This window comes from Pelobates fuscus, chromosome 11, assembly GCF_036172605.1.
Source record: "Pelobates fuscus isolate aPelFus1 chromosome 11, aPelFus1.pri, whole genome shotgun sequence".
Lineage (NCBI taxonomy): Eukaryota > Metazoa > Chordata > Amphibia > Anura > Pelobatidae > Pelobates > Pelobates fuscus.
The window spans coordinates 131,078,029-131,102,278 of NC_086327.1; the positions used below are offsets into that span (position 1 = coordinate 131,078,029).

A 24,250-nucleotide genomic window follows, 5' to 3' on the forward strand; every position below is an offset into this window, starting at 1 on the left:
AGTACCCGAATCTGGAATGAGATTCCGGATACGTTGATAAATGCTAAACGTTGAACAAAATACATAACAATATCCATCTTTAATGTTTAGGTGAAACTGTTGCCTATCTGTTGTCTCCCCAAAAAAATCTCTCTACACTAGATGCATGCAAACAATGTTTAATAATCCATAAATACGTCTTTTTACTTGAAATTATTTATAGAACCTGCTGTATATATCACAAGCTCTCAAACCAGCTTTAATTTTTATTCTTCATTTTATAGGCAGTTGGGATTATTCCATCATAATAAGACTATCACATTCTTTTTTCTTATGTTGTCTTTGTTGAAGGTTTATTTTTAATTAAAGTAGCGATCAGGGCCCAAAAGTACCAGTTCTGGAGTGAAGTGGTTTGACTGGCAATTAAAAGACACATTGATGATATGCCGCTAAAATATGATGTCACGTGACATCACTCAATAGGGAGCACATGGTAAGGGAAGTCCCTATTATAAAGTGTTTTGGGGACACTGATGACTCGAGAACCACATAAAATTATACAATATTCTTTATGCAGCCCATGTAATGTGAAATCCAAAGAACCCAGGTCCACCTCGCAATACTCACCTTATACTGTGTTACTCTGTAAATGCTACTCTCTCTCCATCTTTCTCTCTCTCTCTCTCGTTCCTTGTTTACTCTCTCTCTATCTCTCTCCAGTTCCATGTTTACTCTCTCTCTCTCTCCATCTCTCTCTCTCTCGTTCCTTGTTTACTCTCTCTCCATCTCTCTCTCTATTTCTTTCTCTCTCTCTCTCTCTCCCCCCATCTCTCTCCATCTCTCTCTCATTCCTTGTTTTCTCTCTCTCCATCTCTCTCTCTATTTCTTTCTCTCTCTCTCTCTCTCCCCATCTCTCTCCATCTCTCTCTCATTCCTTGTTTTCTCTCTCTCCATCTCTCTCCATCTCTCTCTCTATTTCTTTCTCTCTCTCTCCCCATCTCTCTCCATCTCTCTCTCATTCCTTGTTTTCTCTCTCTCTCCCCATCTCTCTCTCGTTCCTTGTTTACCTGTTCCTTGCTGACTAGTAATTTATTAGCAGTTTTATTATAGTGCTCCATGTTATTGCCAGCGGGATTATGTACCATGATTTTGACAATTGTATCATATCTTATTGGAAAACCTTTTAATTGAAAATATAAAAAAATTTGTTGATTATGGTTGAATAATCCACCAGCATCAAATGTGGTGCGCCCCAACCGCAAATGGTGAGCGTCGCAGCCTGTCCTTGAAGTCGACTATCTTGGAGGAGGAGAAAATTATATATTTTTAATCTATGTATTTGATGGAGATTTCACTACCTCACTGTATAGATTACATGCACACCTACCTGAAGACTAACTCAGCAATCTTACATGTTGTAGATGCTGAATCTGCTTTAAGTTTCCCAGCTCCTAAATTTGTGAAATAAAATGTGAAAAGTGAAAATGGAAGTTCAGCAGCATTGAGCTGATATGTATTTAATAGCAGGCCTTGGAATAGAAAATGGTACTAACAGCTATAAGTACTGGAGCTTGTTTGCTGCCAAATTACCCCTATTAGCTGCTCACCAATCTATGTACAAAGTGAAAATAGAACAGGAAATTACATGATAGCAGCACACCTTGAGTGTTGGAATAAGATGCAAGGCTAATTTAGTAGCATCAAGTACCTCGAGATTACAGGGAGAGAAAAGGAGAGAAAAGGAGCTTCGTTTGTGTAATTTTACTGGAATATGGGCTGAAATAATGCCATAATGGTCTGGATTAGTTCATTCTTTAAGGATGTACGAGTATTTATCACAGAGCTACATTGTTCTTCTTTAAATACAGAAATCTAAAAATCTAAACCAGGGGTAGTCAACCTTTTTCTACCTACCGCCCACTAATGCATCTTTCTTGATGGAAAAATTTCCTTACCGCCCACCAGTTTTCGCGCAAGTGCGAAATATTTTTTAGAAAGGAGGGTGTTTTTAAAAATAAAATAAATGTACGTACATTTATCTTTTTATTTCTACTTTATCCATGTTTATAATGTTTTTTAACTTTATAAAGTTTAATGAGAAAAAGTAAATTGAAATTACCTTTACTAGTGATTAATGAGGTCCTTGAGGTTGATGCTGCGAGACTAAATATTATCTGGTTCGATTTTCGTAAGGTGGATAGGGGGGGCTGTAAGGTGGGTAGGTGTTCTGTAAGTTGGGTAGGGGTTCTGTATGGTGGGTAAGGGTTCTGTATGGTGGGTAAGGGTTCTGTATGGTGGGTAGGGGGACTGTGAGTTGGTATGGGGGCTGTGAGGTGGGTAGGGGGGGCCATATAGTGGGTAGAGGGGCTGTAAGGTGGGTAGAGGGGCTGTGAGGTGGGTAGGGGGACTGTGAGGTGGGTAGGGGGCTGCATAGTAGGTAGGGGGACTGTGAGGTGGATGAGGGACTGTGAGGTGAATAGGGGGGCAGTATAGTGGGTAGGGGAGCTGTGAGGTGGGTAGGGGGGCTCTATAGTGGGTAGGGGGGTTGTATAGTGGGTAGGGGGGCTGTGAGGTGGGTAGGAGGGCAGTATAGTGGGTAGGGGAGCTGTGAGGTGGGTAGGGGGGCTCTATAGTGGGTAGGGGGCTCTATAGTGGGTAGGGGGGCAGTATAGTGGGTAGGGGGACTGTGAGGTGAATGGGGGGCTGTATAGTGGGTAGGGGGACTGTGAGGTGGGTAGGTGGCAGTATAGTAGGTAGGGGAGCTGTGATGTGAGTAGGGGGGCAGTATAGTGGGTAGGGGAGCTGTGAGGTGTTTAGGGGGGCTCTATAGTGGGTAGGGGCTGTAAGGGGGGGTAGGGAGGCTCTATAGTGGGTAGGGGCCTGTGAGGTGGGTAGGGGGCCTGTGAGGTGGGTAGGGGGCCTGTGAGGTGGGTAGGGGGCCTGTGAGGTGGGTAGGGGGGCTGTGAGGTGGGTAGGGGGGCTGTGATGTGGGGAGGGGGGCAGTATAGTGGGTAGGGGGGCAGTATAGTGGGTAGGGGGCTGTGAGATGGGTAGGGGGACATTATAGTGGGTAGGGGGCATTATAGTGAGTAGGGGGTCAGTATAGTGGGTAGGGGCAGTGAGGTGGGTAGGGGCAGTGAGGTGGGTAGGGGGGCTGTGAGGTGGGTAGGGGGGCTGTGAGGTGGGTAGGGGGCTGTGCGGTGGGTAGGGGGGCATTATAGTGGGTAGGGGGCATTATAGTGGGTAGGGGGCATTATAGTGAGTAGGGGGTCAGTATAGTGGGTAGGGGGGCTGTATAGTGGGTAGGGGCTGTGAGGTGGGTAGGGGGGCTGTGAGGTGGGTAGGGGGGCAGTATAGTGGGTAGGGGGCTGTGAGGTGGGTAGAGGGACTGTCTGTGAGGTGGGGGCATTTGAATGGTGGGTAGGGGGCTGAAAAAGGTAAATACCTTTCAGGGTCCTCTTGGTATGGTGGGCAGCTTCCCAGTAACATGTGTGGGGGTGGAGCTTGTGGGCGGGAGGCAGAGCTTCTGTTTGGGGGCGGGGCATGCGACCGGAATGATTTTAGAGTGTGCAGGGAGACTGAGAGGTCTCCCTGCAGCTGCTGGCAGCCACACCAGCCCCCAGCTCCTCCCTCCTTCCTCCTTCCTCCCCTCGGACTGACAGGCTGGCACAGTCTGAGGGGAGGATTAATCAGAATGATTAGGTCTGTCAGCCCCAGCCACACCAGCCCAGCCACCCACTCTCTCAAACAGAGGATATAGCCTCCGAAATCCCTACCGCCCACCTGGAATCCTGAAACGCCCACTAGTGGGCGGTAGGGACCAGGTTGACGACCCATGATCTAAACAGACTGTTAGGAATCAGCATCCTAAACATCACCAGAAATAGCAATGTACAGCTGTAACATTACTCCCGTGTACAGGCGATGCTGTGTATCAGTAGTGGCATGTGCAGGTAACCATCAATGTGTTCTGTACAGGTGAGGTTATGTACAGGTAATGTAGTGTTCAGGTGATGCTCTGTACAAATGCTGCACTGGGAAGATGATGCAGTGGGCAGGTGATGCAGTGGGCAGGTGATGCAGTGTTCAGGTTATGCAGTGTTCAGGTGATGCAGTGTGCAGGTGATGCAGTGTGCAGGTGATGCACTGGGAAGATGATGCAGTGTTTAGGTGATGCTGTGCATGTGATGCAGTGTTCAGGTGATGGTGTGCATGTGATGAAGTGTGCAGGTGATGCTGTGCATGTGATGAAGTGTGCAGGTGATGCTGTGTATGTGATGAAGTGTGCAGCTGATGCAAATTACATGATAAAGGGCCGCACTCCACTCTCACCTCCAGTTCTGATACTTTCCCACCTTGTTTGTTTGCTGTCCCCCTTGATGCCCTTCCTGTGTTTTTATACCCCACCTCCTCTAGACTGTTTGTCTGAGCCAGGTCCTCATTATTATTTATAAAGCGCCAACAAATTCCGCAGCGACCAGCACCTGACCAAGCGACAAAATCCACACAAGATGGCGGCTATGCTACAGCCTACTAAAAAACAGCCTACTAAAAAGCGCACACTGCTTAAGCCTCCCAGGAACTTACAGGAGTTCTTCGACCAGATCTGCGCCAGTCTGTGGATTAGGCTCCGGGCCCAGAGACAGCCCTACAAGATGGCGATCAGAGAGGTGGCGGCGTGGTTCCGCCCAGCAATCCGGCGCCACATGGGCGGGAATCCTCCTCGTACACCCAGAGTGGCCCCCCGACGGGACAGGAGACCAGCGCAGAGAGAAGCAACGCCAGGGGACTGGGGCACCAGCACTTGCGCACCCAAGCCCCGGAGGGGGTCCAATCAACAAGCCCGATCTACCTACACCCCAGCGGCACCAACCGACACCACCAAAGAGGTGCCCCACGTTTGAATACTCACAGCACCGGCCGCGCTGCTGAAGAGGGGGCAGTGAGGCTACATACCAGCGAGAGACACGGGCAGAGTTCCCCCCAGCGTCCCAGAGGGGACAGAACCTCGATCCAAGGGGCCCACGTGCAACGGCACAGCAGAACAGGTGTCGGCTGACGGGGAATAACTATGGGCACAGGCCTAACCGCCTCTATTAAGCACCGGGGGAAGTACCAGCACCACCGCACAGACTCTCGGTGCACCACAATACGTTGCCCAGCTGTCTCCTGGACACTTGTATGTACATTTGGCTAGCAAAGGGCTAGGAGCAATGTCTTCGCCATCATTTCTTTGTTTATTTAGTATGCAAGATAGACATGCACCTTACACACTAGTTTGCAGACCACCACATAATGTTCTCTGCTAGTTTATCAACTGGACAGCCCCAACACTATGCCTTAACAGAAAATGTGTCGCATTACAAACAAGCTGCACATTCACTGCCATAAGCGTAACCAATCCAACTATCAATGTCCCTACCCTAACAGGTTATTACGCACAAGCTAACTGTTAAACAATTACCTGGAACAAAAGCATTAGTCAAGTGACGTTACTAGCGAGTAAAAACTGCATTATCTGTACTGTTAATGCTATGCGGCTTATATTGCATACTGCTTAAAAATGTTTACAAAAATCATTGTTAAATCTTTCTACTTAGACTTGTGCACATAACCTCACTATACCTAATACCCTTCATGTCAGCACGTAGAAGTACACACAGTATATCGTTGAACCAAACTTGTTATAAATATAAAAATGTGCAAACTCTCATGCCACTACCTAACTCTTGTGAACCTTTGAAACACGCTGTTGTGGCGTATGTGATAGCCTGTAACCACCTGCACAATAAAAATAAAGAATAAAAAAAAAAAAAAATCCACAGCGCTGCTTTTTGTCCATGTATCATTGTGAATATTATATATTTACTCGATGACACAATTCTATAAATGATTTATTGTTACATTTCCCGCTTGCACAATAGTGTAAAGCGCTGCGGAATATGTTGGCGCTATATAAATACCAATAATATTAATAATATAAACAAGCATGATTCACTTATTTTGATATTTTTTCGTTTCCTGTTTAAAAGCATTGTTATATATATATATATATATATATATATATATATATATATATATATATATATATATATATAGAAAAAATGATAATTTAGGCACTCACCCCTGCAAATAACTTCAGTATATCTTGCCTTTGGTGCATCCAGCGTCCGGATATATATCAAGCGATAAAGTGGAGCACTCCAAAAGGACTTTTCAATCGTGTATTTATTGATACAAAAAGACTTACATTAAATCATCTGTTTCGACGTTTTGACCCCTCAGGGTCTTTATCAAGAACAATTTGCAAGTGACAAAAACAACATTTATATACAAGTGAAGATAATTAACTCACCAATACCTGGTGTGTGGCCGCCCGTCCGAACCCGGAAGTGTCACGGAGACCCACGTGGTTTCCCTAGCGTGCGTCAGTGCGTGCAACGTGGTTGCTATGCGATAGACTATGCTCAGTGCGGTCATGTGATTACTGTGACCAGAAGGTTTAGAATAACGATCTGAAACGTGTATACAATATGTGATCTCTGAAAAGGAGATCTATATAGTGAATGGTATGCCGGAGGGGAAACCTCAGGGTTAATGAAGTAAATAAATCAATCATTATGAGACATAAGACCCGAAAGGGTCCGAGTGCGATTAGTGCTGAAAACTACTGAAAACCGTGTGGTGAAAAAGATACCAACACCCAAGTGAATGCAAACAATAACATACATCTCATAAATTATATTTAAAAACAAAATGGAAGGAGTTACTTCTTAGATAGAGTAATATGGAAAATCTATGTTTCAAAGATCTATTAACACAACTTATAGATCAAGAATACAAATTCACTGGCTATTTTCTATGAATTCAAATACTGAATAGTGGGGCATTATTAGGCGATCAGAGCAGAATTGGTAGTTAAATTTAATTTAGGTCACCTACGACTTCTATGACTACATTCAACAGAACATGGAAAATGTAATATATTCGTTCAGTCCCTTGGGGGTAACTGTATCCAGTAGGTTTCGCGTTGAAGTAGTGTTTTCGATCTATCTCCTCCTCTCGGACCTGGTGGGACGTGATCAATGGCTATAAATCGTAGGGTAGGGAGTCTATGGTTGGCTAGAAGAAAATGCTTAGCGACAGGTTTATCAGATTTCTGGTCCCTGAAAGCCGTATTGATGGTAGATCTGTGGCCACATGAACACTAGTACCTCATTTTCACTAGTACCTCATTTTCTCACCCACACAGCGGAATTCGGATCCCCATCACCCATTACATCACTTGTACTACGGATCACGTGATCTACTTAATCACATGTCCCTGTGGTCTCTCATACGTGGGGAAAACGGACCTAACCCTTCGAGATCGGATTAGAGGCCACAGATCTACCATCAATACGGCTTTCAGGGACCAGAAATCTGATAAACCTGTCGCTAAGCATTTTCTTCTAGCCAACCATAGACTCCCTACCCTACGATTTATAGCCATTGATCACGTCCCACCAGGTCCGAGAGGAGGAGATAGATCGAAAACACTACTTCAACGCGAAACCTACTGGATACACCGGCTGGATACAGTTACCCCCAAGGGACTGAACGAATATATTACATTTTCCATGTTCTGTTGAATGTAGTCATAGAAGTCGTAGGTGACCTAAATTAAATTTAACTACCAATTCTGCTCTGATCGCCTAATAATGCCCCACTATTCAGTATTTGAATTCATAGAAAATAGCCAGTGAATTTGTATTCTTGATCTATAAGTTGTGTTAATAGATCTTTGAAACATAGATTTTCCATATTACTCTATCTAAGAAGTAACTCCTTCCATTTTGTTTTTAAATATAATTTATGAGATGTATGTTATTGTATGCATTCACTTGGGTGTTGGTATCTTTTTCACCACACGGTTTTCAGTAGTTTTCAGCACTAATCGCACTCGGACCCTTTCGGGTCTTATGTCTCATAATGATTGATTTATTTACTTCATTAACCCTGAGGTTTCCCCTCCGGCATACCATTCACTATATAGATCTCCTTTTCAGAGATCACATATTGTATACACGTTTCAGATCGTTATTCTAAACCTTCTGGTCACAGTAATCACATGACCGCACTGAGCATAGTCTATCGCATAGCAACCACGTTGCACGCACTGACGCACGCTAGGGAAACCACGTGGGTCTCCGTGACACTTCCGGGTTCGGACGGGCGGCCACACACACCAGGTATTGGTGAGTTAATTATCTTCACTTGTATATAAATGTTGTTTTTGTCACTTGCAAATTGTTCTTGATAAAGACCCTGAGGGGTCGAAACGTCGAAACAGATGATTTAATGTAAGTCTTTTTGTATCAATAAATACACGATTGAAAAGTCCTTTTGGAGTGCTCCACTTTATCGCTTGATATATATATATATATATCTCATTTGGTTGTTTCCATCTTTTTCCCAATAGTGATATAAAGCACTAAATGCTGACAAACACTGTATTCTTTCTATCCATTTTGTTCTTATGGAAATCGTAGAAGGTCAATCCGTATTTACCAGCCACCGATAAACCACATGTTTGAATATTATATTTTAATTACTAAGCTCCCCCGCGTTAATGAATGACTGCTTATTGCATTAAACAATATCACATTAAACAAAATTTACCTGGTCTGCTCTGTCAATACTATTTAGGATAGAGTGTGCTATGTGAGATCGCCTTGTGTTGGGCCTCCGCAGGAATACCTGATCTTTGTTTGCTAATCCACTTGTCATTTGGTCTGAGTATTGATTTGGAAGCCGGATCAGGGCTGCAGTTCGGCGCATGTTGTTTTACATTGCAAATTGCTGCTTCTGTAGAATAGATTTCTTGTTAAACGCAGTTGCAGACCTTCTACATTCTATTAAATTACAGCCATGTTTATTCAGAAAATTCAGAGCCAGTAATAATTAATAGAATGCAATTATATTTTAACAATGAGCATCAAAGGGCCCCAACAGGTAAAATAGTGAAATCTTGACCTCCCATTGAGATAAAAAGCCATTTTCATAATGGAAGATTTAGTGACCAGAGTGCGCGGACACATATGGTAATGTATGGAGGGGAGGGAATAATGTTTCCCTTTATTAAATGATTAAATAGTTGATTTCAGATCCTGCTAGCTGACATACAATGAGTCCAGCCTGTCGCTTACATTAATAAACTGAAATTCCACACATACTTAGATTTTTCTCTTTTTTTGGGGGGAGCTGAATTAATTACTTGTTGAGTTCACCATCATTCTGTGAGCAAGTAAGTGGACTATCAGCAGATCCATTGCAGGTGGATCATTTGTTAGCTCTGTAGGCAAAAAGTCACTGTGAGAACGTGGATTGTACGATTAGGTAATAATCTCCCAGAATGTCTGAAAAGAACCATGAGATACAGTAAAATAATGATTAATTATGTTAGTATTGTATCTATTGTACAGATTGACATACAGACAAACTGATAGCTCGACGGACAGACAGACAGGCTGATAGCTCGACTGACAGACAGACAGGCTGATAGCTGGATTGACAGACAGCTGCACAGATAAATTAATTAATCCCTGTACGAATTCTGGTCATTTCTAATTATTTATAATTTGTTATGTTTTACATGTATTTTAGAGGTGTCTTAGTTTCCTTAAGCAGGAAGTGAAATTGGGAGGAATCGGACCAACCTACAGAGTGAGCAAAGAAAAAGTAAGAATATGACATTTATATTTATTATTGTAAAATGTGTTTTATAAAGTATAGGTTGCAATGACAATAATGGAATTTACTGTTTTGTATTCAACATTATCAATGTTATTTTTAGAATAATACAGGAAATTCAAATCATGATTCTCTTTCTGAATATAGGCTACGGGTTATATCTTTAAACAATAAATTGTGGCTAATTGAGAACAGAATTTGCTAAATTGTGTCCAAAGTAGCGAAATTAGAAATATATCTGCTATGAATTCAATTTTGACAGCAATTGATTGTAAAGTAAAATAATTTGTATAGCTGCTTAGAGCAAAGCATTTTCTATCTGTTTCAGATTGTTGGTCATAGTACGTTTGCTAGGAGTAATCTTTAGTAGTAATCTTGTGTAAGTTAACTTTCATTAAATCTGAATACTGCAATTGAGTACCCCTAGCCTGTGACGAAACACATATACCACACCAGTTTTCCATCTAACGCCTAACCTAAATTACTCATACAGGCTTTTATTTTGTACCCATGTGATGTAATTCCAGTAAAATACAAGTTTAGCAGGCTAAGATTGCCACAAGGCATATGTATGTATATGTGTTTGTAGTATCAGTTAGTTAAATTACACGTAGCTAAGATACTGTCATCACTGTACTGACCAGGTGCAGGAATGTAAGAACTGGAATTACGCGTCCCTCTCCTTTGTATCAGATGAGCCACGTGGTTAGACCGGATGGATGAGTTTAGACTCTATTCATTAAATAGGTTAAGGGTATGTGTGGGTGTAGTTAATTGTGGGAGGAGCTACAGTGCTATATAAGGAATGTACTCTATGTATTCAGTACTCAGACTTTGCTGTATTTTGGTGACGCTAGTCCCTCTGAGTCCCGATCGGTGATCCAATAAAGAATCTCTTCCTTCCTGAAGAAACCTGTGTCCATCTCTCTGTGCTTGGCTTCCGTCAGTTTCTCCGGTATCATTTGGTGCATTGGCCGGGAAGCTCATCGTTCAACGGTAGCTGAGAGGCAGAGGCGTGAGACGGTCTATCTTTGCCCACGTTCTCTACGGCTGCACCCCTGAACTTCTGCGTGGACCTCCCTTCGTCTCGGCGCCACTGGTCTGTTGTCCAGGAGATCATCGGCCTCTACGTGAGAAGTGCTGGGGTGTCCCCGTCGATGAGTGTGAACTCAGGTTCAGGAACGAGGAGGTAAGATAACTGCTGTTTTAGACGGCAGGACCCGCTAGGGGTATACCGATTGTGCGGTAGGCCCAAAGGGGTTTTTGAATCTGTATCTGCCCCCTCTGTCGGAGGGAAGGAGCGAAGGCGCACCGCTCGATCGAACGCTCTTTAGTCAGACCGTTTGATTTGGTTAGTCAGGCGGGGTCCTGGTGTAAGATAGCCCTAGCCGGACACCGGTGTCTTGTCTAGACTAGCGTTCTAGGGTGTATATTACGTTCGCTAGGTCGGAGGGACCGGGAGACTAAGCGGCGCCTGTGTAAATTCGGTTCGCTAGTTCTCATCCTATCTGGGCTAAGTGGGAAGGCGTGTAAATTTGGAACCCACTAGACTTTTGATAGTACGACTAAGAGGCGCCTGTGTAAATTCGGTTCTCTAGCTCGTTGTATAGTGCGACTAAGAGGCGCCTGTGTAAATTCGGTTCTCTAGCTCGCTATATATGTGGTGATTGGGCAGTGTGGCTAACCAAAACGGGTGTATATAGTTTTAGGTAGTCCATTCAAGGTACTGGCCAATAGTTTAGTTGGGAATTGTAAATGTGTTAACGATTGTTTTAGTAAAGTGTATATCTTGTTAGATAGCGCGAGCTCAGCCGTCTAGCGAGAGTGTTAATAGTGTGTTGCTGTATTATAGTGCACGGTACCATAACCCTGTATATTTACTGACATTATATAATAAGTACTAATCATTGTCGTCCATTGCATGTTTAACACCATAACCACTAATAATTGTATTGTGACCTTAACTTGTGCTTTGACCTATGCTAACCGTACTGTAACCGCTATTTGTAAAAGACGATGTTACTGGGGTGTGTTATAGACGGGTAATTCGTATATAGAGAATTATAGCGTGGGTGACTGTGTAGTTACGCCAAAGGGCATAATATTGATTATATAGTGACTGGTGTAGCAGCTGTGTGTGTACGGGAATTCCCTGAGTGTTTATTGTTATTGTGTACGTTTCACTTGGTAACCGTACCACGTGGTGCTGTTGCCAGAGGAAACGGGTGTGACTGTTGAATAGTACGCGTGTATAGTAATCGTTGTCGACGACGTTCCACTGTTAAATATGGGTGCGTCGCAGTCAACGATTCCGGATCCCTTAGGATGTATGGTTAAGAATTTTAAAAAGGGATTCAAAGTTTGTGATTTTGGGGTTAAGATGTCCCCTGTACGTTTGGTCACTTTGTGCACTAGGGAGTGGCCTACTTTGGTTGCGGCATGGCCGCCACGTGGCAGTTTGGATCCAACTCTGGTACAGCGCTTACACGTGGCTGTATCAGGTAGGCCTGAACTTTACGGCCAGTTTCCTTATATTGATTGTTGGAGACAGGCCGTAAATGACTCGCCAAAATGGCTCCGGACATGCCACGAGGAACAGTGTCGCCTCATGGTAGCTAGGACTTGTTCGTCCACTAGGGCTGGTGTTAGGCCCATTTTGGACACGCCCCCTGAGTCCGAGATCCCTTTGCCGCCCCCTTACTTTCCGGTAAGAGGAAGTGACGCAAATACAGGAAGTCCTGTAACCCTTCCCTCATTACCCTCATCCACTTCCGCTTCCTCCTCCAGTACAGGATCCACCCCCCCTCGTACTAAATCTCCCCTTCCGGAACCAGAACCCACCCCCATTAGAAACGAATATCCTGATTTGGCGCCACTTCAGACTTCCGGTCAAGCTTCATCTAGCTCGGCCCGAAGTGTTCTATTCACTACCTTTTCCCAAAACCAACCTCCCACATCCCCATACCCTATATCTCCCCGACCGGAACCCATGACTGACGCTTCCCTACGTAGCCCCATCCAAACCCGACAGTTGACTGGTGCCCAACAATTAAAGCACTATCAGATGCCTCTTCGCTTAAATCCCGGGTCAGCTTATATCGATGCCGCAGGTCAAATGGCACACGCTGACCCTGTCTTCGTATATGTCCCTTTCACCACTACCGACCTTTTAAACTGGAAGACCCATAATTCCTCGTATACTGAGAAACCACAAGCCATGACTGATCTGTTCACCTCAATAGTACAGACACATAATCCGACATGGGCTGATTGCCAGCAGTTATTAATGACTTTATTTAACAATGAGGAAAGGACAAGAATAAATCAAGCAGCCATTAAAGCATTAGAGGATAGAGCCCGTGCTTTGAACCAAGCTAATCCAGCAGCATGGGCCGCAACACATTATCCCAACACTGATCCCGATTGGAACGTAAATGGTGCTGATATGGTTCAACTCAGAGCCTATAGAGACGCTATAATTGCTGGCATGAAAGCCGGAGGAAAGAAAGCCATTAACATGTCGAAGACAGTTGAGGTGATCCAGAAAAGCGATGAAGCGCCCAGTGTCTTTTATGACCGATTATTGGAGGCGTACCGCTTGTACACCCCCTTTAATCCGGAAGACGCAGACAATTCCCGAATGGTTAACTCCGCCTTTGTCAGCCAAGCTTACGGAGATATTAAGCGCAAGCTACAAAAGTTAGAAGGGTTTGCAGGTATGTCAATCTCCCAACTAATGGAGGTAGCTAATAAGGTGTATATGAATAGGGAAACAGAAAGCAAGAAAGAGGAGGAGCGCAAGATGCGTAAAAAGGCTGATATGCTAGCGGTAGCGATCGCAGGCGTAGATAAACGGGGCCCAGATAGAGGCAATAATAGATGGAGTAGGGAGCCTTTGAGTAGGGATCAGTGTGCGTATTGCAAGGAAGAAGGGCATTGGAGGAACGAATGTCCGCAAAGAGAGCAGTACGAGAGAGACCAACCCAGGGCAGGCTACGGAAACTTTAGAGGCAGAGCGAGAGGTAGAGGAGGTCCCGGAGGGAGTAATGGTTATAGAGGGAGTAATGGGAACAGAGGAAGTGTTAGGGAAGACAGGTATATTCCAGCAGCGCAAAGGTCTCGCGATAGAGAAGGTAGGGACTTTGTAGGATTGGCTGACACGGTCATGGAGGACTATTGATACCGACCGGGCTCCATCCCCCTTGGTCGAGCGGAGCCTATGGTCGATGTATCAATAGGGGGGAAAAGGAGTGCGTTCATGATCGACACTGGTGCTGAACATTCAGTGGTGACTAATCTAGTTGCTCCTCCATCTGGAAGGACTATTACTGTGATAGGAGCAACTGGAAGAAGTGCTGAAAAACCGGTTCTTAAAAGTCGACTCTGTACATTGGGAGGCCACGAAGTAAAACACCAATTCCTTTATATGCCTGAATGTCCAGTCCAATTGCTGGGACGTGATATGCTATCCAAATTACAAGCGCAGATTACGTTCCTACCAGATGGAACAACATCTTTAAAGTTTAATGGACCTTCAGGTATTATGACTTTATCCGTACCAAAGGAAGAAGAGTGGCGACTTTATACAGTGTTGACTAGCCAAAACCCTAGGAGTGATGAGACATTGTTTAACATACCAGGAGTTTGGGCAGAGAACAACCCACCAGGACTGGCCCGCAATATTCCACCAATAAAAATTGAACTGAAACATGGGGTTTATCCAGTGAGCCTAAGACAATATCACATTCCGCAGAAGGCTAAGAAGAACATCCAATCCTATCTGGATAAGTTCATACGGTATGGTATCCTAAAATTCTGTACTTCCCCCTGGAACACCCCATTGCTGCCTGTTCAAAAGCCCGGCACAGATGAGTATCGACCTGTGCAGGACTTAAGAGCAGTCAATGATGCAGTTGTTAGCATACATCCAGTTGTACCCAATCCATATAACCTGCTTGCTTTAATTCCGGGCGGGGCTACTTACTTCACAGTCTTAGATCTCAAAGATGCCTTCTTTTGCCTCCGAATTGCCGCAGAAAGTCAATGTATTTTCGCTTTCCAATGGGAGAACGCTGTAACGGGCTCAAAACGCCAAATGACTTGGACAAGACTGCCCCAAGGGTTTAAAAATTCACCTACCCTATTTGGTTCAGCCCTAAGTCAAGATCTATTGGATTTCGAGTCCATCCCAGGAGAGTGTGTATTGTTACAATATGTAGATGACTTGTTGATAGCAGCAGTTACAAAAGAAATCTGTCAGCAAGCAACGCACGATCTACTACACATTCTCTGGAAGGCAGGATACAAGGTGTCTAGAAAGAAGGCTCAGTTGTGTTTGCCAACTGTCAAGTATCTAGGATTCCATATCTCTGAAGGTCAAAGAATTATGGGGCCAGAGAGAAAAGAAGCTGTCTGCCAAATACCAATACCCAAGAATAGAAGACAAGTGCGAGAATTCTTGGGGGCAGCAGGCTTCTGTAGGATATGGATTCCCAGCTATGCGATACTAGCAAAACCTCTGTACGCAGCTATCAAAGGTACAGAGCACGACCCCTTCTTATGGACCCAAGAACAGCAAACGGCATTTGAAGATGTGAAGAAGGCTTTGATGAGTGCCCCAGCATTAGGTCTACCTGATCACACACGACCATTCTACTTATATGTACACGAGCAAAGAAGAATGGCTGTGGGAGTATTGACACAGTACTTGGGATCATGGCAAAGACCTGTTGCCTACATGTCTAAACAATTGGATGCAGTGGCCAGCGGACTTCCACCTTGTCTAAGAGCCGTAGCTGCAGCCGCCCTGCTAGTAGCTGAAGCCGATAAACTCACTCTGGGTCAAGAACTTTATGTACGAGTCCCACATGCAGTACAGACGTTGTTGGATTACAAAGGAAATCATTGGTTTAGTAACAGCCGTATGACCAAGTATCAAGCAATGTTGTGTGAAAACCCAAGAGTGCATTTAGAGACTGTAAACACCTTAAATCCAGCTACCCTTTTGCCACAACCTACTGAAAGTCAACATGATTGTTTGGAAGTAATGGATGAAGTATTCTCAAGTAGACCAGATCTCCGTGATTTTCCCATCCAGAACCCCGATGTTCAATATTACACCGACAGCAGTAGTTATGTGAAAGAAGGGATCCGCTATGCAGGATATGCAGTGACAACAATAGACAAGGTGATAGAAGCTCGGCCACTGGCGAAAGGAACATCAGCACAAAAGGCAGAATTAATAGCACTAACACGAGCGTTACAATTGGCTGAAGGTTTAAGAGTAAATATCTATACGGACTCTAAGTATGCGTTTTTAACCACTCATGCCCACGGAGCTTTGTATAAAGAAAGAGGACTACTGAATTCAGAAGGCAAAGAAATCAAGTACGCAGCTGAAATCCTACAACTATTGGAAGCAGTGTGGGAGCCGAAAGAAGTCGGTATCATACATTGTCGAGCACATCTGAGAGGTGATGGTGATGTAACCAAGGGAAATCGGATGGCAGATAGTGCAGCTAAGCGTGCTGCTGAATCAGGAAGACAGGAGTATGTAGGGCATATAGCTGCTCTTATACCAACTCCACTGTCCCAATGGACTCCAGTTTATACAGCTCAAGAAGAGGAGTGGTTAAAGACTGAACCGGGAAAGTATCTGGAGAACAAGTGGTATCAGCTAGAAGATGGAAGAATAGTTATACCAGCATCGCTAGCGGTAGAAATTGTCCAAAATTATCACAACGGGACACATTCTGGGAGAGACAGTACGGAAGAATCTCTTAGAAAACATTTCTACATACCAAGATTGTCCAACTTGACTCAGGCCATTGTACGCAGATGTGTAACGTGTGCTAAGAATAATGCAAGACAAGGACCAGTAAAGCCACCAGGAGTCCAGTTTATGGGGGGACTCCCCATGTCCGATCTACAAATAGACTTTACAGTGATGCCTAAGTCGGGTGGACATCGTTACCTGCTGGTAATTGTGTGCACCTATTCAGGCTGGGTAGAAGCATGTCCTACTCGTACAGAGAAAGCAGGAGAAGTTGTGAGATTCCTGCTACGAGAAATAATACCCCGATATGGACTACCCTGTTCTATAGGATCGGACAATGGTCCAGCTTTTGTTCATCAGTGCCTACAACAACTGACTCATATGCTTGGTATAAAGTGGAGGCTTCATACTGCATATAGACCCCAGAGTTCTGGTAAGGTAGAGAGAATGAATAGAACTATAAAGAACCAGTTGGCTAAAATGTGTCAGGAAACCCAACTTAAGTGGAACGTTCTCTTACCTATAGCCTTATTGCGAATCCGCAGTACCCCTACCAGAAGGATGGGCCTCTCTCCTTTTGAAATCATGTATGGGCGACCACCTCCCGTACTTGGTAACTTAAGGGGGGACTTGAGTCAGTTGGGAGAAGGAATTACCCGGCAGCAGGTTGTAGAGTTGGGTAAGACTATGGAGGAGGTACAGAAATGGGTACAAGATAGATTACCTGTGAATATTTATCCCCCTGTTCATAGTTACCATCCAGGAGATCAAGTGTGGATTAAAGAGTGGAATAATGTACCGTTAGGGCCCAAGTGGAGAGGTCCTTATGTTGTTCTTTTGTCTACCCCTACAGCAATAAAAGTAGCAGAAGTGACTCCGTGGATACATCACTCCAGGGTTAAACCAGCAGCAGTCGATTCTTGGCAAGTTACAGCAGATCCAGAGAATCCCTGCAAGATCCGGTTAAAACGTACTACTCAGTCGGAGTAACGAGGAATTATTGTGGATTACAAATTTTATTGTTACAGGTGTGAGTGAGAAGGCCATAATAAAGCCTGTCCGCTTACCATCACATAGTGTATAAGCCAGGAAAGTCTCGAAGGGACACCTGTGAAGACGAGCAGAACTCCATTCCCTGCAGCCCTCACATCCTGGAAGCTGAGGTTCCATCGCACGGACGAAGACTGAGGATGACGGCGAAAGATGTGCTTTTGATTGTGTTTATTTATATGTGTTTTTATATTCAGGAAGGTAGAGGTACCGACATTCCTAGCTGTGAGGTATGCATTAAGACTACGAGAACAGGTAACCATATATCCCAAACCCTAATTTGGCATTCACAATACGAATGTAAAGGAGATGTATCGAGATGTAGATACTTAAATATAGATTATAGTGTGTGCCATTTAGGAGTAGGAGAACCTAAGTGCTTCAGTCCGGAGTATCAGCCTCGTACAATTTGGTTGACTCTCAGGAATGGAGATCCTCAGGGGACCCTAATTAATAAAACGGTGTTAGAATCCGTACATTCTTCGGGTGTTCTGCTATTTGATGCGTGTAAAGCGATATCGAGTGGTAGAAAGCCGTGGAATGTATGTGGGGATCTTAGATGGGAGAGGACGTATGGGTCTAACGATAAATATATTTGTCCCAGTAGCAAAAATAAATATGTAAGTCCTAGATGCCCAAATAGAGATTATAACTTTTGTCCATATTGGTCTTGTGTGGGGTGGGCAACTTGGGGACAGACAGTAGACAAAGACATGATAGTGACTAAGTTGCCGACTAGCCCTTATTGTAAGTCTATGGAATGCAACCCAGTCCATATACTCATTAATAACCCCGACAAGTTCTTAGATAAGTATGGAAATTTATTTGGGTTTCAAATATACGGGACGGGTTTAGATCCTGGGACATTATTGTTTATAGGAATAGAGACTGATACGGTATCCTCCCAGACTCATCAAGTATACCATTCCTTTTACGAAGAGATGAGTATAGATAATAAGATCCCCCATAATGCTAAAAACCTGTTCATCGATTTAGCTGAAAGTATTGCCGGTAGTCTTAATGTTACCAACTGCTATGTGTGTGGAGGTACTAACATGGGAGACCAATGGCCTTGGGAAGCAAAGGAGGTAATGTCCGGTTCTGAGGCAGTTGACCAACTAATATCTACACAAGCCGATTATCATATGAGTGTTAGAGGTAAATCTGAGTGGAGATTAAAGACCTCCATCATAGGTTATGTTTGCATAGCAAGGAAAGGAATAATGTATAACACTTCTGTAGGAGAGTTAACTTGTCTAGGGCAAAAAGCTTATGATGATGATACAAAGAATACAACTTGGTGGTCGGCTTCAAATGTCTCAGAACCATCTAACCCGTTTGCTAGATATGCCAATTTAAAGGATGTGTGGTTTGATCTATCCATCACATCTACCTGGAGAGCCCCAGCAAATTTGTACTGGATCTGTGGTAAGAAAGCCTATTCGGAGCTGCCACAGGACTGGGAAGGGGCATGTGTGTTGGGTATGCTCAAACCATCCTTCTTCTTGTTACCGATTGAAACAGGTGAGACTTTAGGTGTTAAAGTGTATGATGTGAATCATAGGAAGAAAAGGGGACCCATAGAGATAGGCACCTGGGAAGATAATGAATGGCCTCCCCACGTATTATAGATTACTATGGGCCAGCCACGTGGGCTGAGGATGGTACCTTTGGTTACAGAACCCCTATTTATATGCTCAACCGTATTATAAGATTACAGGCGGTGGTTGAGATTATCACAAATGAGACATCACAAGCGCTCAATCTTCTAGCGAAGCATAACACCAGGATGAGGACAGCAGTATACCAAAATAGATTAGCCTTGGATTACCTTTTGGCAGTAGAGGGAGGTGTATGTGGGAAGTTTAACCTAAGTAATTGCTGTCTTCAAATAGATGACGAAGGGCAAGCAATAGCTGAGCTTACTAGCCATATGGTTAAACTAGCGCATGTGCCTATTCAGGTATGGAAAGGGTATAATCCAAGTAGTTGGTTTGGTAGCTGGTATGAGTGGTTTGGAGGGCTTAAGGCAGTGGTAGGTGGAGTCCTACTAATTTTAATGTTGTGTCTACTCCTGCCGTGTCTTATACCCTTAGTAGTTAGGTCTGTGCAAAGCCTGATAGGAAGTATAGCAGAGAGGAAGGCTGCTGCACAGATAATGGCGATATATAAGTATAAGGCTCTAGATCAGGGAGAACCAATGCAAGAAGATGAATGTTGAAGATTCACATCATAAGATAAGTCTGGTCTGGTTCATGGTAACCTGAGGTATATGCAAACCAAGGTTAAGTGATGCCTCAAGTAATTGTGAAATATCAGAGGCATCAAAGGGGGGAATGTGATGTAATTCCAGTAAAATACAAGTTTAGCAGGCTAAGATTGCCACAAGGCATATGTATGTATATGTGTTTGTAGTATCAGTTAGTTAAATTACACGTAGCTAAGATACTGTCATCACTGTACTGACCAGGTGCAGGAATGTAAGAACTGGAATTACGCGTCCCTCTCCTTTGTATCAGATGAGCCACGTGGTTAGACCGGATGGATGAGTTTAGACTCTATTCATTAAATAGGTTAAGGGTATGTGTGGGTGTAGTTAATTGTGGGAGGAGCTACAGTGCTATATAAGGAATGTACTCTATGTATTCAGTACTCAGACTTTGCTGTATTTTGGTGACGCTAGTCCCTCTGAGTCCCGATCGGTGATCCAATAAAGAATCTCTTCCTTCCTGAAGAAACCTGTGTCCATCTCTCTGTGCTTGGCTTCCGTCAGTTTCTCCGGTATCACCCACTCTCAAGCACCTATTTTTGCCAGTTACTTCACTATTGTTTAGTATAGATTGTTATTTCAGGCGTTTTCTTTACTTATAAAAGTGGCACGCTTTCTCACAAAGTGACCTTGACTGTACGTTAAAGGGACACTATAGTCACCTGAACAACTTTAGCTTAATGAAGCAGGTTTTGGTGTATAGAGCATGCCCCTGCAGCCTCACTGCTCAATCCTCTGCCATTTAGGAGTTAAATCCCTTTGTTAATGAACCCTAGTCACACCTCCCTGCATGTGACTTGCACAGCCTTCCATAAACACTTCCTGTAAAGAGAGCCCTATTTAGGCTTTATTTATTGCAAGTTCTGTTTAATTAAGATTTTCTTATCCCCTGCTATGTTAATAGCTTGCTAGACCCTACAAGAGCCTCCTGTATGTGATTAAAGTTCAATTTAGAGATTGAGATACAATTATTTAAGGTAAATTACATCTGTTTGAAAGTGAAACCAGTTTTTTTTTCATGCAGGCTCTGTCAATCATAGCCAGGGGAGGTGTGGCTAGGGCTGCATAAACAGAAACAAAGTGATTTAACTCCTAAATGACAGTGAATTGAGCAGTGAAATTGCAGGAGAATGATCTATACACTAAAACTGCTTTATTTAGCTAAAGTAATTTAGGTGACTGTAGTGTTCCTTTAATGTGATGTATAACTTGTCTTCATGCGGACGTTGGTCCCAACATGCTTGTTTTCTCAATACGGCTTATCCTGTCTATATCAAGGACACAGTGCTGTACCTCATGTTCATTCTATGCCACAATAAAACAAAGATTGACAAAAAGATGATTAAGGGTAAATGGTTAATCAGTAAATATTCTATATTTCCAGGAAACACAGTTACAGAAGCAAAAGGCGTATGCTAAACTGGTTAAGGAACGCAACCGCTTACAGAAACAATCGGTTCCCAAAGTCCCAGAGAGCCAAACCCAGGAAAACGACGGCAAGAAATGTGCCCGGCAGAAGGTGAACCTGTCTTCGTGTTCATGATCTGACTCACTCCGAAGGGAGATAATGAAACCTACTGCACACCAATTAAATGGAAATAGTGCGTTATTGTTATCAAAAGAATAATACACAAATATATGTAGCAACAAAATGAGATATAGCTCAATGTATAGCGATATAAACAAATGTATGTTAGTAAAACCTGCCCTCTATTCTCAGCATCAGTGCTGTATGTCCAACAAAAAAAACCAAATGCAGTATACAAACACAATGTAAATAATAACCGTCTGTATAAAGCATGGACAGGGGACACACAGCGACTCTGGAGTCAAACATCAAGAATTATTTAACAACAAAAAAAAACAAAACACACCTCTATCCCCGATAGTGACTTTGCTACTGGGTGCCCGGAGTCAACGGGGTGCAGGGGAAGGGGAGTTATACTTACCTGAACCTGTCCCTTGCGGCAGTCGCCATGGTCCTCTTTAGCTCCTTTTTGCTTCAGCTGCCATGAGCCCAAGTCAGCGTTGTACTCTTGCGCATGTGGGAGAGGACAACACTGAGCTCTGTGGAGGATCCCATGATATCACAAGACCCTCCATATACAGAGCCTTTTTCCCTACACCCATCACCGGCGATGCTGGGGCACATAAAAAAAACCCGATAGTAGTAGCTCCACTTTTTGTCACGTATTGTCAGAAACTTTAAAAAAGTACCGTAGTCACTTCTTTGTTCTATGATATCTTTTGACTGCACTGGGGTTTCAGTGTAATTCCAGCACAGTTAATGTAAATATTTCATAGATTTTATCTTTATGAAATACTCACTTGGGGCGGGAATGTACAGTCCCACTTTACTGAGATTCTTAATGGCTGATCTCTCATTTTATTATTACAGAGTTTGGAATACGCAATAAACATTCCGAGGCCACAACCACTGCCGAAAATATGCACCCAAGCCAAGAAAGAGGAGACTCCCAGAAATGCCGTCTTTTTAGATAACACATCCCCGCAGGTAGAGCGGATATTGGAGTTACAGCTTAGACATGAGAGAGAAAAGATCGCAGTGGCCGCTTTTAATGCCCTTCACATGCTTTAGTTTTTTTTTTAAATAAAGTAAATTTCTACAAATAGTAAATATGTGCAGCAAATCATGTTTTGTATGTTGTTCTATAAACTGTGTAAAAAAATGTCTGTTTCCTCTTCGCTTGGCCAAGGACACACCTGTGGTTTTACCTTATCACTTAGCGCTCCTTGAGGTTAGGAATCTCTGGAGAAAGCTGGAATTTTACCAGTAATAATAATAATAATAATAATAATAATAATAATACACAGAATCTCCCGCTAATGAAGGGATAAGACTCTGATACTCTTACAACAGTTTCTCACTTGGCTAATGTGCAAGTTCATAAACCGAATTAATGGCGTCTGCTTTGAATATTAAGATGGAGAATTGGAATTTATTTCTTATTAGTTGCTGCATGATCCATCTTCAAAAACCACGTTGTTAAGCTAAATTAACTTGGAGACCCCTGAGTATGAAACTCTCCAATCATTCAGGATATTGAAAGAAATTGTGTCACCTTGCACCAGCCTGGCACAATGCGCTTCCCATAGGCATTGCTAACAGAGTGTGAACTGATTAATAATAGGCTATTATTCACCTACAGAATGCTGTATCTAAGGGCCCACAGTGGATCTGAAACATTGAAATGTAGTGTAATGTGTTAGTTCATACGATTAATTAGTCATATATAACATTAATTAAACACAGTATAGAGAGCACACCGATATATAATATCAGGACAATCCCAGCTCCTTGGGGCGCAAAACAAAGTCTATTCATTGGGGAGGGGCGGACTATAAAAGGGATTTATTACATTCTGAATTTACAAAGATAGTTTAATTTGGAGAATATGTCAATACTAAATGTATTTTCACACTTCTACTCCCATCACTGCACTCGTTCTCTCTTCCATCTCTCTCTCTCGGTCTCTCTCAATCTGTCACTTTCTTTCTCTCAATCTCCAATATCTCTCTCTCTGTCTCTCAGTTTCCAATATCTCTCTGTCTCTCAATCTCTAATATCTCTCTCTCGGTTTCCAATATCTCGCTCTGTCTTTCAATCTCTGATATATCTCTCTCAATCTGTCACTCTCTTTCGCTTAATCTCCAACATGTCTCTCACTTTCTCTCAATGTCCAATCTATCTCTCTGTGTGTCAATCTCCAATCTCTCTCAATGTCCAATATCTCTCTCTCTCTCTCTCTGTCAATCTCCAATATCTCTCTCTCTGTCTCTCATTCTCCAATATCGCTCTCAAACTGTCATTTTTCCAGGTCCTTTGTGGCTACAGTACTTGGTGCAATTTTAGCGGGTCAATCTTTGCTCCTACCACATGACACAAACTCCATGACTGTCCTGAGGGAGAGAAGGAGTGACCGTAGCAATGCTATAATTATTAGAATTGCATAACTCAGGGCTCACAATTTACACTAGCCTCTCCCCATGGCTGAGTGTTAGATGGACGTTCCAGGCTGGCCGTGACGAGTACATTTTAATGACTGGCTAGAGCGTTTGGTCATTATATGTTAAGCCATAATAACAACGGATCTAGCAAATTGCAAACACTGATGGGAAATAAACTCTGACAAGACTATTCTGGAGGTGGAAGATGATGCATCTACCCCATGGAGCTTGCAATCTAATAATACATGTGAGCATTAAGTGAGTGCTGGCTTTATAACCGTGCATTATACGTACCTTTTACAAACAATTGGCATGGATGTAGCATGGACGCTCTGCACGAGATACATCACAGATCACTGATATGAAATGGAATATCCTGCAGAGATGCCGGTCCATCGCACCGCACAATTCTTCCGATAAGAGCATGGCAGGTCCCCCCACATTTCAAAGAATACACAGTATGACTCGTGTGCTAC

General features: G+C 43.4%; 1 protein-coding gene across 1 annotated transcript in view; it reads left to right on the forward strand.

The window, feature by feature from the left end:
• The window catches only part of JHY (junctional cadherin complex regulator), a 64,691-nt gene extending 42,287 nt beyond the window's left edge, over positions 1-22,404 (forward strand). The window contains exons 6-8 of the mRNA XM_063437026.1: positions 9,625-9,699; positions 21,190-21,324; positions 22,204-22,404. Of these exons, the coding sequence (XP_063293096.1) occupies positions 9,625-9,699; positions 21,190-21,324; positions 22,204-22,404 (411 nt within the window). The remainder of the gene's footprint in view (positions 1-9,624; positions 9,700-21,189; positions 21,325-22,203) is intronic.
• Positions 22,405-24,250: the final 1,846 nt, after the last annotated feature.